Here is a 19,374-nt window from a genome sequence, read left to right as displayed (position 1 = left end):
CAAGAAACTAAAAGATGAAAATATTACAGTAGGTAAGAGGTATCCTTATTTTTTCATACTGTAAGCTTCGTTAAAGAAGTGGGTCTGTAGTTCAAATCTGTACTGATATAAGTAGCATTACTTTTTGCTGGAGTAATTTGTCTTTTGTTGTACATAGACGGACTAACATAAACTGTATATTTATAGACAGAACTGATCTCTACCACATGCCTTTTCACCAGGATAAAAGAATCTGCTGACATAGGCAATGCTGGAAGGAGATGACTACTGTATAATTGCAGTCTTGTAAAAAGTGGTATTCTAAGGAGAGATTATGTTTTTCTGTAAATGTCTCTATTCTCTGTGTGTACAGGATTCTATAGAGTAAGACAATATAACCAGCTGAGTATCTGTGTGGAATTTCTGTTGTTGTACATTTCTGCAAAATAAATTAATCCAAAAATTTGGGACACTAGCCTACATAATGTAAAGAATAGTAAAAGAAATGTATACAAAGGAAGTAAATGGTCATACAGTTTTTCTTGACTAGATGTGGTTTAGAATTTTATTTGTAAATATTTTCTAACCATTCAACAGTAGTTGGATTAAGTGCTCACCTTGCAGACATAATTTTTTTTCATTTCCTATGCTGTGTATGACAGGAAATCAGGTGGCTTGATTTAATGTAAGCAAGTAAAAACTGCTTTTGATTGTAAATTAGTTGTGGAAGACTGCAGCCTGTTGAGGATCTGTAAACTAAAATTTACACTGAACAACAGTATTCTAACAGTCAACTGCATGAAAACATAGGGAGAGATACCTTTTGAATAGCAATCATCTCCATTCAGTTTAGCAGAGCCAAATTTTGACACTTCCACTCTTCCAAGATTTTCTTTGGCAAAAATATATTCTATAAATATTGATAATTTACAGTATTTTCACATTTAAAACTATTTGTTTGAAATAAATTCTTCATTTACATGAAAAAATGTATTGGTACTGTATTTCTTTTTCACATGCTGTGAATGCAGTAGATTATTTAAAAAAAAATCCAGCATCTTAATAGGGTTGCCAACATCATCAGGGTGCTGATGGCCAACAAAGCCATGGATTGAGAAGGGCAGGCAGCCTTGGTCCATCTCGCAGCTGTAGCCAGCAGTCACATCAGCTGCTGGGCTCAGGCAGGATGTGCTGCCTTCTCTTGTCCTGCCAGCTGATGAGTCTCCAGCACACAAAATAGTTTTCCATCCATGGTAGAATCTTTACTGTAGGTATATTAAACCCTTTGAGAGGCATATGCCTGCAACTTGCCTTGAGGTGCCTGTACTCCACATAGGGGCCAAGGGTAGTGTTTGATGAGTAGTTTTACAAGGTGATGAGCTCCACGTGAAGATGCCTTCAGCTGCAATTAGGCCTGAGTGAAACCTGGCTGCCACGTGCGTGTAAATGTGTGAGACTAATCACAGTCTTTCAGCCTTAATTACTACAGCCAGTACTTGTGGTACCTGAGCAGTCCTTCAGCCTGGCTTCAGAAGGAAGCACAGTTTATGAACTAAGGTGGTTTTTCTGTCTAGACCTCTGTCTACCCAGTAGGTCATGTATGTACCTAGATGATCTTTGAGCATTCTGCCATCTTGATGACATTTGAAAGAAGGGACATATTGGAGTTAGATCCCAATATTGCCAGATGGGACATGCCTGGGCTTGTCTGACCCTTGCTGCTTGACCAAGGGCAGCAGCTGTGGTGGTCTCACCTCAGAGACACCTTTGGCTGGCTGGATGTTGCAGCTGGGCGCTTGGGACAAGTCCGGGCACGCAGGAGCTCAGGTTTACCTCTGGTGGAAAGGCTTTAGGTGAAGTGAAGGAAAAAGGAGACGGGTCCTGCTGGAGGGTTTCAATCCAGAGCTTTATTCCTGGCACACAGGCCTCTGAACGCAGCAACAGCTCCAACAGAACAAAAAACCACATGGTTGCTGTGTCTTTTAACTCCGGGGAGAGGGGAAGGGAAGGGGTAGGGGTCCCACCAACCAGGTAAGGGAGGGGAAGTCTCAGGGGAAAAATGACACCTGGATAGCCCAATGTGCCCAGGGCTGAGAGGCATCTTTTGAACTCTGCCAATCAGACCATGCCCTTGCTGGAATGTTAAGATTGACGGACAGCACTTAGCAGGGGCAAGGGAGGCGAAGGGAGGGGTTATTGGTACACCTGGGTAAAGAACCAGGATACTGAGAAAAGGTAATAGAAAAGGTAATACATCACACTGCAACAGGGACAGAAATGTCATGGTTTCATCAAAGGATATGTCAGGGTGGGTGTGACCTCAGGAGGTCTATGGTCCAGCCTCCTGCTCAAGGCAGATTGGCTTCGAGGTCAGGGCTGGCTTTTTAAGGCTTCATCCATTTCAGGCTTGAAAATCTCAGAAAATAGAGACTGGACAGTTTCTCTGGGCAACCTGTGCCTCAGCCTATAACATGGAGATGTTACAGGGTGACCATCACTTATTTCAACTCATGCCAGTTGTCTTTCATCCTTCTGCCCTGCACCATATCATGATCTTCCTGGGGGCTCCTGTGAGGTCCAACCCCTCATCGAAGGTATCTCTTAACAGGCTTAACAAGTCCAGCTGCCCCAGTTTCTCCTCACAGGGCTGGTGCTCCAGCTCTGCCATCTCAGTGGCTTCCCCTGGATTTGATCCAGTTTATTGATGTCTTGTACTGGGAAGCGCAAGGCTGGATGCAGGATCTAGATGTGGTCTAACAAGTACGGAGTGGAGGTGGATAATGACTCCCCTCGACCTCTGGCTCTGCCCTTGTTCCTCCAGCCCAGGCTGCTGTTGGCCACTGTTACTGCCATTGATGGCCCATGTCCCTCCATGCCCACCAGGATCCCCAGGGCCATTCCTTCAGAGCCGCTCCCAGCAGCTGCTCCCAGCCCATACCAGAACAGGGGTGGCGCCTTCCCAGGGACAGGGACCCAAGAGCACCATTAGGCCCTGATCCCCCCATCTCCTCAGGACTCCTCCTGCTCTCCCTGCCCATAGACACCATTTCAGGCCAGCCTGGGGCCATCAGTCCCTGTCCCACTGATGGCATACGTCATTGGTCTCCATCTCTCCTCTACTCTCCCTGCTGAGCCTGGCCCTATCTGCAGGCTGACAACCCCAGGACAGGCAGCTATCCCAAAGTGGTGTCTGACCCCAATGCCCCTCACAGGGACTGATCCTGATCTGCAGATTGATGTTCCCACCTGACCTCAGCCCTGCCCTGTACCCTGCAACACTACACAAGTTTTCTCTCACCTGTTGGGAGTATCAGACATGGTATGACAGTGGAGATCTGTGGCTATCTGAAGTGAGGGAATTGAAGAGACTAAAGACAAAAGCAAGGAGGAAACGAGACTTGATAATTCCCCCTTCAAGGAACCTGTTTTTCATGGTCTGCATGCACAGATACTTGAAGTTCATGTTATTCAAAACCAGGCAGAATTCATTTGTGCTCTCATTGCTTTGCATGTGAAAATCCAGGCTTGGCCAGAAGCTTGATTTAATTCTCCTACAGCCTTGTAAGCCCTCCCATCTACTCATACCTTGAAATACTTCCTAATAGCAGCAAATGGTAAAAACGATAAAACAGCCTTAGGAGACAAATCATGGGAGTTTTACCCTCTTTACTTGTAACCTAACATTTTAAATCCATGAAATTATTTTGTTGTTACATTTTCTAGAGGATGATACTGTGATCCCTTTTTCCCCCTCACCGAGCATCACAGCACTGATCAGGGCCACCAGCAGCATCTCACCCACAGACCTCAGGAGCACCTGGGCATGGGTGCATGTCTGAGCCTCCTCTCTGGAACTGGGAGCTGAGCACAGTGGCAGGGACCATGTGTCAGCACATCTTAACAGGGTCCATGCTCTGTCCTTTGTTTTAAATGCAATTGCTATGGGAAATCCTAAAAACAGTGAGGAATTTCAAATTATGTCCGTTTTTTTGGGCTTTTTTTCCTTTTACAGCAATCCCTCTACATCAGCTGACACAAGGCAGTAACAATAAGCTTTAAAGACGATTTTTTCCCCTCTAAATTCCAGGCCAGCTGTTCAGCTGCCGGCTGAGTTGTGTCCTAAACCACAGGTAGCGTGTTCTTTGAGGGGGCCGACACACCCCCGATCACCTGCTTCCTCAGCGCGGCCCGCAAAGCGCCCTCGGGACAGGCAGCCGCAGACCAGCGGCCCCGAGCCCGCTCCCCGCTCTCCCAGCACTCTCACAGTGCTGTATTTCCCGCGGCTCCGGGGAACTGCACGGCTCCGAACCCGCTCCTGTGCCTGAGCCCCGCGGGCAGGGCTCGCTCCCGCCGGCGGTCCGGCGCACACGGGCTGGGCTGGGCTGGGCTGGGCTCTTACCCCCCGACCTCCCTGGGGACATCGCGGGACAGCCCGGAGGAGGAGGAGAACCGGGAAAGGCGGAATCAGCCGCCCGGAGAAAGCCCGGCCCTCTGCTCGCCTCCCTCAGGCTCTGCCCGGCCCCGGCGCCGTCGGGCCGCCCCGCGGGGCGGGGAGCGGGCGGGCGCCGCGCAGGGCCCGAGGAGGCCCCGGACCCCTCCGAGCGGGCGCGGTGGGGGCCGGCGGGGCCATGGGGGGTTGCGGGCTGCTGCCGCTGCTGCTGCTGGGCGCCGCGGGGCCGCTGCTGCAACCGGCGGAGTCGGTGGACCCCGTGGACCCCGTCAGCGCCGAGCGCAGCCTGGCGTGGGGCCCCGGGCTGGAAGCGGGGCTCACCGTGCCCGTGCGGTACTTCTACATCCAGGCGGTCAGCGCGGCCGGACGGAACTTCTCCCGCTCCCCGCCAGGTACCGTTCGTGTGCTCCGGGGCGGGCAGGGGCAGGAATGGAGACCCTACCCCGGGCCGCGGTTTCGCTGCAGAACCTGGCTGGAGGTGCTCAGCCCTTGCCCTCTTCCCCTCCTCCTTGCTTCCTTCCTTCCTTCCCTCCCTCCCCCGTTACGTGCGGTGGCTGTGCCCGGGCTGCCCCCCGCGCCCGGTCCCGCAGCGCCCGGGACAGCCAGGATGGCAAGAGAGCACATGGTCCGAGCCCTCCTTTCTTCTGGTGCTGCCCAGTGCCTCCGCTGCTCTCGCCAGTAGTCTGCTCTAAACAGTTTGGAATTTACTGCAAAAAACCGTAAGCTCAGAAAGAACCTGTCTTCCTGGAGTTAGTGGCCGTAGATTCCCAGTGCACAGCTGGGAAGTGGTAACGTAATTACTTTTAATGCTGCACACACACCAGTTGCTTAAAATTTGTGTCTCAGTCAGCAGAGCCCTCTGGGCTCTGTTATCCTTCTGCTGTTCCGTTAAGGAGTAATTTTCATTTTTGTTTACTCAGCACAAGTACAAACCATCCCACGACACTTCTCCTGAGGGTGGGAATTGGGCTGGTTCTTGCAGGCCAGTGGTATGATGGCAGTCAGCTGTTTGCTGCTGCAAGTCAACTCCACACACTCTATATTAATAGTTTAAATTTGGAATAAAAATTACTTTGGTGTCACAGATTCCATAGATAGAAGATAACCCTGAGATAGCCCCAGAGGAAATCCTGTGTCGCTAATTTACATGGGGTAGAAGCTATTTAATTTACTGTGTATTATTTACTGTTCACAGAGATGGTACTGAGAGGGCAGCTACCAAGTATGCACGGCCACTTCATGTCTTGTCAGTTAGAAAGCTCCTGCTTGCAGAATTAAGGAGTAGCCATATATTATACAGGGGATGTCTTTAGTCTGACAGGAGTGTGGATACTTCAGATATTTCAGGTCTGGGCTATCTCCATCTGCTGTTGCAGCTTGGTGCTGGATGTCAGCACAGTTTTGTAATTGCAGTCCAGAATGCAGCTGCACGCTCACTGCCAGTGGGGTAGAGGCTGATAGCAGCTGCACAGGGAGAGCCCTGGGTTCAAACAAGAGGTCACTAAAGGTGAAAAGGTGTGAAGTTCAGTTGGATTCTCATGCTGGTGTAGGTCCTCCAAGATAAACTGGGAGGACATGGGTACTGAGAAACTAGTTTTGAAACACGCAATGTGTTTGTGTGTGTTCATATTTATGTTAATAAATTCAGTGTCCCAGGATAGTTTCCAAGTCCCAATGCCGTCTGGCTTGGAGTGATCTCCATTCATCCCATGACCTGCTGTGGCCTCCAGTCAAAGACAGAGCATGAGTGCTGCCAGCAGAGAAGAGCTGCTGCCTTGGCCTGTGCTAACTGCTGTCCCATGCCAAGAACTGTTTAGGAGGGTGCCAAGGATCCTTAAAAAAATTAGTGGTAGAGTTGATTATATTCAATGCATGAGCACTGTTTAAAGTATTCGTAGAGACCCTGGGTATAAACTTCTGTTCTCTAATGATTTAAAATGTTCAAATCTGTAAAATGTCATTAAGAATTACAATTAACAATATACATTCAGGCACCACTCTCCAACATAAACTAAAAACATCTCAAAATATACCTGTTGAGATAGCAAAAAATTGACATTATCACCCCCATTGCAAAACAGGAACACTGTGATCAGAGCAGCAGAGCTACAGTTAAGGCATCACATTTGTGAAATGTGTCCAAATCTATTAAATTGGTTTTTGTGTGCATTAGAATTTCGGTCAAGTGGGTCAGGACTTACTGGGATCCATTATAAAACTTGTATAGCATAATAAGTAGATTTTAAATCCAGAATTGTTTTCTGAAAATCTAGTCTGTTCACCAGAATTGATATGCACCCTTGCACATTACACTGGAATTTCAGCCCAGAGGCTGTAACTGTTTGACCTGCCTTGTAGGAGGATGTTGAATGATGCAGAATTCATTCTTTCCCTAGGAAAATTATTTCAAAGATTAAGAAAATCCCTGCTGAAAATACAGAACTTTCTTTTAGTGTAAACTGCATAGATTTTTTTCCTTTGGCTACTTGGATAAGCCTTATCCTTCTTTTCTGCTGGGTTTTATCCTTGGTTTAACAACAGCTAACCATGTCTTTTTATACTATTGACCATGATAAAATCAGCTGTTAACTGTTGTTCAGATGATCTTTGATCATCTGTTCAGGTTATCTGTTGTTTAGATGATACTGTGCTAATAAATATTTTTCAAGGCCTCCCAGGTATTCTTGCAGGTTTCACCAAATGCTTTCAAAGAGCAGGGCATGCTTCTTCCAGCTCTCGTTCCAGTGCTGCCAAACAGAGTTGTACATTTCAGTTCACTCACCTTCTTACCTGGGCACTGCAGGACCTCCATTTGGGTCTTTGATCCCTGGGCTTTTGTGATGCTCACACACAAGACCTGTATTTGTTTGTTACTGGATATATGCTCTTGCAGCTCTCTGAAAGTACAGGCTAATCATTTGTGTGTCCCTTTAGTGAGTCCGTCAATTTTGTGATTTCCATCTGTGAAAGTAACCAGCAACAATTCCAGTAAAACAGTTGAATCAAAAAAAATCTTCTTTTCAGATCTTCTAATTTCTCTTCAGCATCCATGTCAGAAATAGGGTAACTAGGTTTTTTTGTGTCTTCTTACCTTTTCCTTCTTTCCCTCCATTTTACCACTTGTTGGCATGGCATACCTCTTTTGCAAGCTGCAAGAAAAAAAAATGCGTAAAGCAGGTGTCATTATCTGCATTTCTTAAAGTATCCTATTTTGACTGTGTCTATATTTTAGTCTCTCTTTAGTACTGGGAAATTATTTTGTACTTAAAATGCTGTCCCAGACATGTTTTCAGGGCAACAGAGAAGTACTGCTGGTGCAAATTCAACAAGGACACATTTTTCTTTTATAATTCCTTTGGATTGTGAGAAACAAAAAAAAAAAAAACCATGAGTGAAAGCACCATGGTAACTTCCTCCAAATAAAAAATAAAAATCAGCAAAAAGATGTCATGATTAAGTATACCATGGAGGCTTTGGCCCCATTACACAATCAATGTTGTAAATGACAAACAAGAAGTCTGTTTCCTCCAATGAATTATGTGTACTTACATGAGATACTCAGTCTCATTTTTCTTCCCCTTCACTTTCACTGGAGTTAGCTTTTTCCTAGAGAGCTTTGTTATCAGTCACTTCCCTTATCAAATGATTCCTATGTCTGAAGTGCCACCAACTAAACCTAACATATCCTCTGGGCAGATCAAGGGCTCCTCATGTCTCGGGCAGGACGTACATAACCAGCAGGGGAAAAGACCCACTTAGTTACTTCCTGTAGGTGAGGACAAGGATCTAAAATTCAGTAATATTTGACTTTTGATTTCACAATATTCACTTATTTTTATGACAGCTGAAAACTTACTTTTCTTCAGTGGGAAATCACTATACCCAGTAAAAATGCTGTTTAATAAAATGGGTACAAGGAGACAAAGACGTGATACCAACAGGAAACAGTTTTCTATGTGAACCTCATGACATACTCTGGATTTGAATGCTTCTTCATATAAATAATACTAGGTGATAGTCATAGGGAGAGGGTACTTGGTTGAAGTCAGCTACTTTGAAGCAAGTTTGTGACTTGCAGTGACCTTTAGAGGCAGAGATATTCATTCCTTTTGGAGAGTCATTTAATCTGAATATTCTTGCACAGTATTTGACTTGAATCCAATTTCAAGACCCAGTGATCTAAGGAAGACATGATTAATCATTAAAAGACTGGTACTTACCACATCAGTGTATTTTTCTGTGGATGCAAAATATAACTTTGACATCTCAACCATTTAGTGCTGTTGGGACATATTCAGATTTTAGTTAGATCTTGATTTTTTCTGGATTTTTTCAGTTTCATTTATTTCTGTATGTGACTTGGTGGTAGCATTCATTGTATTTGTTTGGTTCACAATGCTTAGACTGTCACACTTCGTGAATAATTTGTCCCCCTCTTTTTTTTTTAATTAATAAAGTTGGCAATGACCACTTGTGATAGAACTAAAGACTATAACAGATTTATGTTTATGCATACTCATATTGTCCATAAATTATTCCATATCTTAGTGCATTAATGATGAAATGCTGGTGATCTTTAAGCACAGGTCAGACAGATGTCCAGGGAACATCTCTACTATCATTCTCTTGTCACTGCTTTTCAGTAGCTGGGACTTTAAATGTGCAAGACAGTCAGCAGCAGCCCAAAGCTGAACAATTTGTATGTGACTCCTGCATGCTGCAACTGCCTTTCCACAAGCTGGCAAGTATTCTTTTCTCCTGTTACTTTAACTTGGTTTCCTGTCTTTCTTACTCTAGAGGAAATTATTGGTCCTCAGAGCACTAATTTGAAAACTTAGAATAAAACCTAATCTTAGCTTCAAAATACTGTTAGCTTTTCCTTCTGTCTTATAATCAAATATTTAACTTTCTATCTACACCTGCAGGTTTTCTATTTAGAGGTGTGCAACGACTAAGAATATTTGGTAGGGTGATATTTCATCACTGGAAACTAGTTTTGCCAACTTGGTATAATTAAAAAATTGTACTGAAAAATAAATTAAATTCCATGGTCTTAATTCAGTGGAGTTTGCTCCTTACCTTTATTTACCAGATGTAATTCTAAAAGCTTAAAGTGATTTTGTCTGGTTTTATTTTCCTCTTGCCAGGAAGAACACAGTTTAAAGTGGTAATTAAAGCACTTTCTCCAAAAGAAGTCACCAGAATTTACACACCTTGGCCTTTGGATAGAAATGATGGTACATTCCTTATGCGTTATCGGATGTATGGAAGTGTCACAAAAGGCTTGAAAATTGAGATACTTTATGGTGATCAGCATGTGGCTCAATCACCTTATATTTTGAAAGGTAAGGGTATTTTTTGTTATAATGTAATGTGTCAAAGTTCTGAATTAGGGTATATTTCAAACTGCAGTATGTGGGCTGTGGTAGCTGTGGACAGCTCAAACAGTTCTGAGTCCCCCATGTGCTTGGCAGGTTCACAGAAATGGACTTTCATTTAGCAGAATAATTTCACCCTGATAACACAAAGTCTTGTATTTCTGAAAAGAGAAGAATGTTGCTGTTTTTTCAGTTACACTGCAAAATTCCAGAAGTTATAGGAAGGATGATTTCCTAAGAAAACTGTAGAAAGCATGGTATAAAAATGCCAAGCCACTGTAATGTATAAATTATGTGTGCTGTAGAATCACGAATACAGACCCTGGGTGCTTTGTTTTCCACAGAACCAGTTTATCATGAATACTGTGACTGTCCTGTAGAAGACCCTGAGGTCTGGCAGGACATGATGTCCTGTCCATCCCAAGAGCCTCAGATTACAAAAGACTTCACTTCATTTCCCACCATTGACCTGCAGCGAATGCTCAAGGAAATCCCAGCCAAGTTCAGCCAAACAGGAGGTGCTATTGTCCATTACACTATCCTGGATAATCACATCTACCGGCGCTCCCTAGGGAAGTACACAGACTTCAAGATGTTCTCCGATGAAATGTTCCTGTCACTGGCCAGGAAGGTACTGCTTTGGATCATGTCACATATTAAGGCAATATCACAGAACCACAGAGTGGTTGGGGTGGGAAGGGACCTCTGGAGAACATCTAGTCCAACTCCCCTGCTGAAGCAGGTTCACCCAGATCTGGTTGCACAAGATCATCTCCAGGGTGGGTTTTGAATATCCACAGCCTGTCTGGGCAGTCTGTTGCATGGCCCCATCTTCCTCACAATAAGGAAGTTTTCCCTCTTATTCAGATGGCACTTCCTGTGTTTAAGTATATGCTTGTCTCCCCCTTGTCATGTTGCTGAGCACCATTGGAAAGAGTCTGGCCCCATCCTCTTGACAGCTGCCCTTAAGACATTTGTGAGCATTGACAAGATCCCTTCTCAGTCATCTCTTATCCAGGCTAAACATATTTAAATATGGCAGTACTGCAATTGTTGTTGTATCTTCAAATGTAAAGTAAAGATAAAAAAAAATCTAAAGTAAGATTTGACATTCCATCAAGACAACACTGGGTGTTAGGAGTAATGTGTGGGGGCTGCTCCTGGCAGTAATGGAAATGCTTGGAAAGCTCCAAGGGCTAAGGCCCAACTGGGAGCTGTCTACTGGCCTCTGGGTGTTCCTTTCAAACTTCCTTGCAGGGAAAAAGCTTGGAATTCGTGCATTAAGCCCAGCTAAATCTATGAACTATCCAGTAGGTGCACTGAGTGCGTGACATGAGAGAACTGAGGAACAGATGTAAGAGTGACAGCTTCTCTGTGTTATTATCCTTTCTTGGGTACACATCTAGGTTCGTCTTCCTGACGTGGAGTTTTATCTCAATGTTGGAGACTGGCCAGTTGAGCACAGGAAGGTTAATGATACACCTGGGCCTGTACCTGTCATCTCCTGGTGTGGCTCTGTGGATTCCAGAGATATCATCCTGCCAACATATGATGTAACCCACTCAACTCTGGAAACCCTGCGTGGCGTCACCAATGATCTCCTTTCCATTCAAGGACATACAGGTCAGTTAGAGACTGAGGGTTTAAAAAGAAATTTGTGATTTCCATCAGAGAAGCAAGTTGCATTCAAATGTGTTGAAGTCTTCAGTTACAAGTGCCCTGGGACATCTCTGAGTACAAGCAGCTTAGTCTTCACAGATTGCAAACACTTCTCAACACTGCCACTAAGCAGGTGTATAATTTAGAACCAAAATTTAAGAAGTCCAGTTTGCAATAAATGTGAATTTTACATTAGAGGTATCCAGAAGATGCCTACTGTGACCTGGCAAAGGAAAACTAAATGAAATTAAAAGGCCTTTTTCCTCAGTAAAGGACTCAAACACTAATCAAACACTAGCCCTTTTCCTGACTGTCTTGTGGCCCAGTGTTCTATTTACAAAAACTTAATTTGAATCCTGAAAGAAGTAAGCTGATACTATGCTGCAGCCTCTCTCAAATTAGAAAACATTGTCTATATGAAGAAATACCTAAAAGTAAGATCTCTTGAATTGCTTTTCTGGCTTTGAAAGAGGAGTCAGCTTTACTGACAGGTGTCTTCTTCCCCCTCAGGGAATTAAAGAATTCTTAGGGATCAAACAAATGGCATAAGCAGTACCTAAGGAGTAAAACTGGAGTGGAAAGTTACTTCTTTTTATTTAATTAGTTCTCAGTTCCTCTTTATTAGTTTTTAAATTAAATATTTCAACTAAATGATCAGTTAGAGGCATTGTGTGTTTACTGATTTAGTACAGCTGCTTTTCCAATTAGGAGACAGTAAGAGACTACAGCATTTATTAGATCCTTAAGGGAAATTTTTAGCAGAAAGGTGAGGAAGGGCATAATTAATGCAGTAAGCAGAGATTACATCTTTCAGACTCTTGCTAAGTATTTAGAGGACACAACATAGCCATTTATTTTCTTTTTTAAGGCATCATTAAGTGGTTCTTCAATGAGCTCCTAAACTGCTGGGTAACAGAAGTGGATTTTACTAAAGAAATTAGGTTATTGTGGCAGACTTTATGGATGGAGAATTGCTTTAATTATTAGCATTTTCCTTACGTATTTTATTATAATCCCTTAGGTAGCTTTCAAGATAGTTGAAGTTATTGAAATACAAAATTGTTGACTGGAAAAGAAATTCTCCAATTTTCCTTGTATGAGTTTCTCATCCCAAAATTCAAACCAGAATTGGGAGTTTAACCCTGTGATTAATAAGTGGTTATGGGAAACCATGCTTGTTCCTACCATGTCTCCAAGTGTAATACCACTGTCAAAGCAAATTCCTTATTTGCCTTGAACGGATCCTAAACATTTCACTGCTGTTTGCTTTTGTCTTATCACTCACTGCTCATAGGACCCTTCTGGGAAAACAAAACCGAGCGGGCTTTATTCAGAGGTCGAGACAGCCGAGAAGAACGTCTCCATCTTGTCAAGTTATCCAAGGAAAATCCAGAACTACTAGATGCTGGAATAACTGGGTATTTCTTCTTCAGAGAAAAAGAAAAAGAGCTGGGGAAGGCTCAGCTGATGGGCTTCTTTGACTTCTTTAAGGTAGTAATCAAATTATAGTTTCGGATTTATTTTGAAATTAATTATTTCAAATAATTAATTTCAGCTGAAAAGACAAAGCTTATTTTTGTTAATTCTTTTCAGTAAACAAAACAATTATGCTGCTGTAGGAGCACAGGTCCATGCAGAGTAGATAAACCACCTGTAATCCATTTCCTAGTGTGACACACTTGTAGAGAAAGCCAAGAAAGACCTTCAGAGAGACATCTTGGCTTATTTTTTTGTTTTAATAGACTGGATTTCTCACCATCAGGGTTTCTTTGATTTGGGGTAATATGAAAACAACGGACACAATTTACAGCCATTTCAAGTACACTATGGATATCTGAAAGAGTCTTTATAGTAACAAATTAGAAAAATAGATGAGTATTTTTGTTGTACTTTAACATACGAATTCTACTGCAAGAGAAATAAAAAAAATAAAGGGGACAGAATCCTGTATAAAGTCATTATAATATATAGCAATTGAAATTCTGTTCTGAAGTTCAGTATTTCAGAAATGCTGTAACAGCCAAGAACATCTGCCAAAGCATGACATTCATGGTTATTTCTAGTATTATGTTTCAGCTTATTTTATATAATAATATGTTTCAGGTTGTTCTATATAATAATATTAAGTCAGAATAAATTTACTCTGTTTGAAGTATAGATTAGTTTTATTTCCTTCCCTGCTGTAGCCCTTGCTCTATCCCAGGACACTTCAATAAGACACCCATCAGGCAGATCATGTGACACAAAGGTTCTTGACTGACACAAAGGTTCTTGACTGTCAGCCTCATGTTGAAAACAAATCCTTTTTCCATTATATTATCCAGAAGACCATGAAACTACACATGCTTAACACTGAAATGAGTTTGAAGATGAAAATGAATAAACATGATTACTTCTTGACTGTTAAAATAATAATTTGTACAGTCATTGTTCTCATTCTGGTACAAAACATTTCACCTTTTTTCCTCTCTCTTCACACTGTAGTACAAATACCAAGTGAATGTAGATGGCACCGTAGCAGCTTACAGGTTTCCATACCTCTTGCTGGGTGACAGCCTGGTGTTGAAGCAAGATTCCCAGTACTATGAACACTTTTATATTGGATTAAAACCTTGGAAACATTATGTACCAGTTAAGAGAAACTTAGAGGACTTGCTAGACAAAATAAAATGGGCTAAGGTAAGTTCCATTATTGATTTAAGTTTAAAGTGATAAACAAATTTATCTTAATAGTCTCTTTTTTTGTATTTACACACACACACACACATATATATATATATATTGCATGAACTGTATTGAGAGCCTGGAATAAAGGAAGTACATTTTGTTGTTAGTATAAAATGGGAAGGCCTTATTTGAAATAACCATCTCTATTTAGGGCAGTACTTAAGTGTTCATTTTAAGTATGGGCAGAAGAGTTCATGAGTCAGAGCCTTAGCATACTGTCTAAGGTAATTGTGAAAGAAACAACCAGATTCCTAGATACTACTTAATTAATGCTATAGCTTTTCTAGGCCCTGACTAGAGCAGAAGTTACTGCATGTTCTGTTTGGAATGTACAGAAAATTGCTGCTCTCTGTAACACGCTGAGAGTGGGAGACTGGGATCCTGTAAGCAAACAGATACAATTCTGTGATTGAAAACACCATTTCTGCTTTAAGTCAAAGTGCTGTTAACGATAAAAAAATACAGGAAGAGTTTCTTTTCTGAGAGTACTGTAATTCTACCTAAGGAATCAGAGGAGAGTACTAAAATCTTTGCAACATAGACCTAAAAAGCTTGAGAATAAGTACATGAATTCATGCACTTATTTTTAAAAATACATTGAATTCCATTGCATTGGAGAGGACAAGAGCTGTGGTTTTGGTTCTCTGTAAAACTAAGTAGGTCTGGGAGATATCAGAACTGATTTTGAAGAGACTTGAGGCTTCGACAAAATGGTAGAGCGGTAATCAATTGAATTTTCAAAATTGTACAGTTAGTCATGAAAGTTGTTATTGATAGCCCTAAGGTAGCAGTAGTGACAGTAAAAGCAATCCAGTATTTTTAAACAAATCTGCAATTTTATTCATGCCTTTGCAATCTACCAGTAATTGCAGTTAATTTTGCAGATTTGAATAGCCCATTTAATAAAACTTCTAATGCTAGTCAGGCTTTGAGTTGCTCTGTTATTCATTTGTTTCATCTGAATTTTCCAGGAAAATGATGAGGAAGCTAGAAAAATTGCTAAACAAGGACAACTAATGGCAAGAGAATTACTTCAGCCTCACAGGTTTTACTGCTACTATTATAAAGTGCTCCAGGTGAGTACAATAGATCACTTTATTACTCTCCCCCCAGCTGCTACTGATGCTACAAATTTCATTTTCAGTCCTTACTTAAATCACTAGCAGACATGTTATTCATAGATCAGTGTGAAGAGCTTTGCTAAACCCTGCTTCTTAATAAAAGAATCTACCTGACATCATGGTTATTTTACAGAATCAGGAAATTTTTTTTTGCCCCCATCCCCAATCAGCCCTGTTTTCATTGTCACTTGGTATTTGGTTTCCAGTAGATCTCTGTAGGAGATAATCTGTATATCCACTTTTCTTCCTTTTTCCCTTCATACTTCTGAGCTACTGTACTACAAAACAATGACTATATGGAAAAGAAGTTCCAGAAGTATGACTAGTAGAGTGTAGGGGATGAAGCAGACCCAGTAGTAATTTCTTCCTTAGAAAATGCAAATCTCTAGTGAACAAAGTTTCTCCTCTCTGAAAGTATCTTTTTCCTGTAGTGCTGTGCAGTTAGATGTCAACTTCACCAGCCACAGGTTAACACAAAAGATGGAACTGTTCAGTGTACAAAAATGACATTTTTATGCATTATCTGTGTAAAGTGGTTAGGCACAGATGATGACAATATCCAAGTTACCATAATAATAGGCAGAAACATGACAGGAGGTTTTCAGAGGCAATGTAGCCCATTAGTAGGTGTGTTACAAAGACACCTTGTGCAGAGGCTGTGAACAATGGCATAAGGAGCCTGGATAAAGGTAGGCTTCTGAGTGGAAGGGAGGAGGAAAATTCTGCTTCTTGAATTATATGTTGGTGCTTATAGCATTCTTAAATGTTGTTTACATATTTCAGAAATATGCCGAACGCCAAGCCAGCAAACCTGAAATACGGGATGGAATGGAGCTTGTACCTCAGCCTGATGACAGGGACTCAGTGTGCAGCTGCCACAGGAAAAAGCCTTTAAGGGAAGATCTATAACTGTACTGGATGGAGAAAATTACCCACTTAAAATGCAGGAATAGGAATTAAGCTGTGAAATCTAAGACTCTTATGCAGTAGCAGGCATTCTTAGTTATGTATTCTTCTTGTATTTTCATACCATTTTTCCTGCTCATTCTGATCTGCAATGTTGGTTCTCACAGTTTTGGCTCCATGACCACCACCAGACAGTGAGCCTGCAGTGGGGAGTGTCTGGGAGATTTGTTTGATGTACTGCATCATCAGGAAGCAGAGCACAGAGCTGCTCATGTTCCAGATGGGACCTATTACCGAAGTTTTGTGAGGAACTAATCACCGCAAAAGATCTTGCCATGAGTCAGTGCAAGTTATTCTAAAGGAGCATTTGTGATACATTGAAACAGTGTTATGATTTCTTCATAAAGTTTACCTCAGTGTTAGATTGTTTCTTGTATGCAAAACAACTTTCGAACTAGACAAAGAAACTGAATATTTGAGATTTACAGATATTGGATCTGGTCATGCTTTCAGATTATTTTGTGGTTTATGACAGGTAACAGACAACATGATATAACACTCATCAATTTTAGAGGAAAATGGAGAGCAGGGGGAGAGATTAGAAAAATATGTTTATAAGCATTATGGCTATGAATCACCAGAATTAAATATTGCTTTAAAACAGACTCTCTAGCTGTCACAGTGCCTTGGGTGCCAAGTCACCACTCTGAAAACATGTTCCCTTCCTGTGACTGTCTGTAAATGTAGTCACAGTTCCACAAAAGGACTTGGGAATTTCATGCCATGGGAAACACTGGTATCTTAGTTCAGCAATACCATCCACAGTATTCTGGACTACGTGAAATCTGAAATTTGCTTTAGATTTAGCAGAGTTTTAGACCAACTCGGTTTAATTCTTTTGTAATAGTCTAGGAGTTAGAGTCCATGTAAAGCAACTGGGAAGCTGGTTGTCCTCCTTGGTTTAATTCAAGGCCATTTTTTCCAGAGGGTGGAAGAGGTTTTCAGGCCTTCTGCAGCCATGAAGCTAGCAATGCAAAATTCACAAGGGCAGAAGGATCTGGTCATACCTTTGTGATAAAGTCTGCCTTTGGATGGGGCAGAAGAGGAATCCTAGTCCTGGATGCAACTCCAAATACCTCTGTTGATTTTTGTCCAAGTTTGTCTACTTCAAAATGCATAAATAGTCCTGGAAGGAGACATCAATACCAAGACCAGTGCCCACAAGCACCCATTTCTGTGTTTCCATCTTGGCTAGTGCAGCCTGCCTGAGCAGCTTCTGACTCACTACAGGCAAATAAAAGCTTTAATGGATACTGAATTCTCCCTACACTAAAAAGAATGGAGATGTCTGCAAGACAGTAGAGTTGTCTGATTGATTTGGTGCACTACACATCATGCAGGCTTCATTCTTGGTTCTACACTGCAAATTGCATTAAATTTCTGCATTAGAACAGGAAGAAAGGCAGTATGCTAAATATGGAAAGAACTTTGTCTTTCTAAGAGGTCAGTGCAACTGTCCATCAGTCATTTATTACGTTATGCCAGTTAAGAAATAAACCTGTATCATGTTGCTCTACCCATAATCCTCTTTGTTCTGCTTCTGACACTCATATTTATAGTGGTTGTATTTTTATTTAGCATGAAAACCAGTTCTGGAACTTCAGTCTATAAATACGTGTTCGACTCATCTGACATAAAGTTTTCTACATCGAAGTTCAGGAACAGGGTTCCGTTGCTGAAGCTGACACTCAGGACTGAGTATGTGCTCTCCTTTTGTTCCATGTGCACAGTCATTTTTTACTGTATTTATATTTACTGTACATGATCTTATTTTGGGAAATTACCCGTTATGCCACGTGCTTTTTATATTCACCAGTGTTTATGGAGGTGATGCGCTCAGCAAAGGCAAGTGAGCATAAAAGATGGTTGAAAAACAAAGTGTTCCACATATTTCAAATCAAGAGTCCAAAAGTGATTAATTTGTATTTTTTAAAATGAGAGAGAATAGGGGGAGTCATGACACATACTTCATGGTTCTTTGGAAATACCTATGTAGGAAAACTTGCCTAGCTTGAAACAGAAGTCTTTCAAACTGAAAGAAGAATCAGATAAAATTTTAATTACAAATAAATGTAGATATTTTATCCTTCCTTTCTTCCCTCATAAAAACAGGAAGAAACTGTTCTTAATTCTTCTCTGCCAAAAAAAGTCCTTTCTTTTGTAACAAGTATCACTTCGAAGACTAGTTTGTCAACAGAGTGCCTTACAGTTGCTTTTATAGCTCACAGCAAGAAATATCCTGAAAAATATGACTGTACTGATCTTCTTGCTGTAGTTAAAAGATAGTAGAGAGATGGTGGAACTTTTACTACAAGTCCATAGTAATTTGAGAGAATCTGGTTCAGTTTACAGCTATAGCTCTTCCAAAGGTAAAAGAAGGTAAGGCAAAGTCTCTCTTCTTTCCATTGGTGCTACTATATGCAATTTAAATTTTAATGAAGAACAATCGTAACAAGTGCCCCACCAGGCCAGAAAATATGTCAGATCTATGTGAGTTTGCTGAGAGGATGATACCCATCACCCTGGTGTGTTACAGGAAATGCTAAATACTGAGTAAAACCTGGTTTTGCATGTGAAGTGTAATACATACATTAAATAGAATTTTTAAGTGGCATACGTAGACTGGACTTTGTATTATTCTGTGGTAGTTCTTGAACAGTGACTGTCCAAAGGTATAGAAATCTCTTGTTGGTGGTAATTTTGGAAAACTGCTACCATACCACAGGACTAAATTTTGCTCTAGTAATTTCAGTTTTTAAATAGAGAATAAAATCTGTCCTGTTTTTGTCAGGGATTTACCAGTGATGACAGAGGCAGGTTTGTTTGTTTGAAATAGTATATAGTTTATAATAATGTATAGTCCCAGGGCCAATGTTTTCAAGCACAGGCATCTGCAGAGGAGGGGTTTAACATCCAGTAATGTTGGGAAGGCAGAGTCTTTACCTAAGATTCTTTATTTTCAGATTTCTTCAACCTTAACAGTGAACCTTCATATAATGAACACTGGTTTTATGTCTTATGTATGTCCTAATATATTTAGGCACCCACATTCGGAAATACCCAACCTCAATTTTGTCTTGAGTAAATCCTGATC

The 19,374-nt window shown here is 41.5% G+C and overlaps 1 protein-coding gene across 3 annotated transcripts; it reads left to right on the top strand.

Annotated features, from left to right (window-relative positions):
- Positions 1–4,607: 4,607 nt before the first annotated feature.
- Positions 4,608–17,803, top strand: POGLUT3 (protein O-glucosyltransferase 3). 3 transcript variants are annotated; one of them, XM_066570861.1, is made up of 9 exons: positions 4,708–4,821; positions 9,073–9,170; positions 9,577–9,774; positions 10,152–10,438; positions 11,214–11,430; positions 12,761–12,957; positions 13,951–14,145; positions 15,165–15,269; positions 16,098–17,803. In XM_066570861.1, exons 3-9 carry the CDS (start codon positions 9,678–9,680, stop codon positions 16,221–16,223), a joined length of 1,224 nt encoding a protein of 407 aa, XP_066426958.1. In that variant the 5' UTR covers positions 4,708–4,821; positions 9,073–9,170; positions 9,577–9,677; the 3' UTR covers positions 16,224–17,803. The 3 variants fall into 3 exon arrangements, with proteins under 3 accessions (XP_066426953.1, XP_066426958.1, XP_066426959.1); XM_066570862.1 differs by having other exon boundaries at positions 4,723–4,821; positions 9,076–9,170; XM_066570856.1 differs by lacking the exon at positions 9,073–9,170 and having other exon boundaries at positions 4,608–4,821.
- The last annotated feature ends 1,571 nt before the right edge of the window (positions 17,804–19,374 follow it).

The sequence above is a fragment of the Molothrus aeneus genome, chromosome 2 (genome assembly GCF_037042795.1).
Source record: "Molothrus aeneus isolate 106 chromosome 2, BPBGC_Maene_1.0, whole genome shotgun sequence".
In the NCBI taxonomy this organism is placed as follows: domain Eukaryota; kingdom Metazoa; phylum Chordata; class Aves; order Passeriformes; family Icteridae; genus Molothrus; species Molothrus aeneus.
The sequence above is the reverse complement of the archived record's forward strand: the minus strand, read 5'-3'. Positions and strand labels throughout refer to the sequence as shown.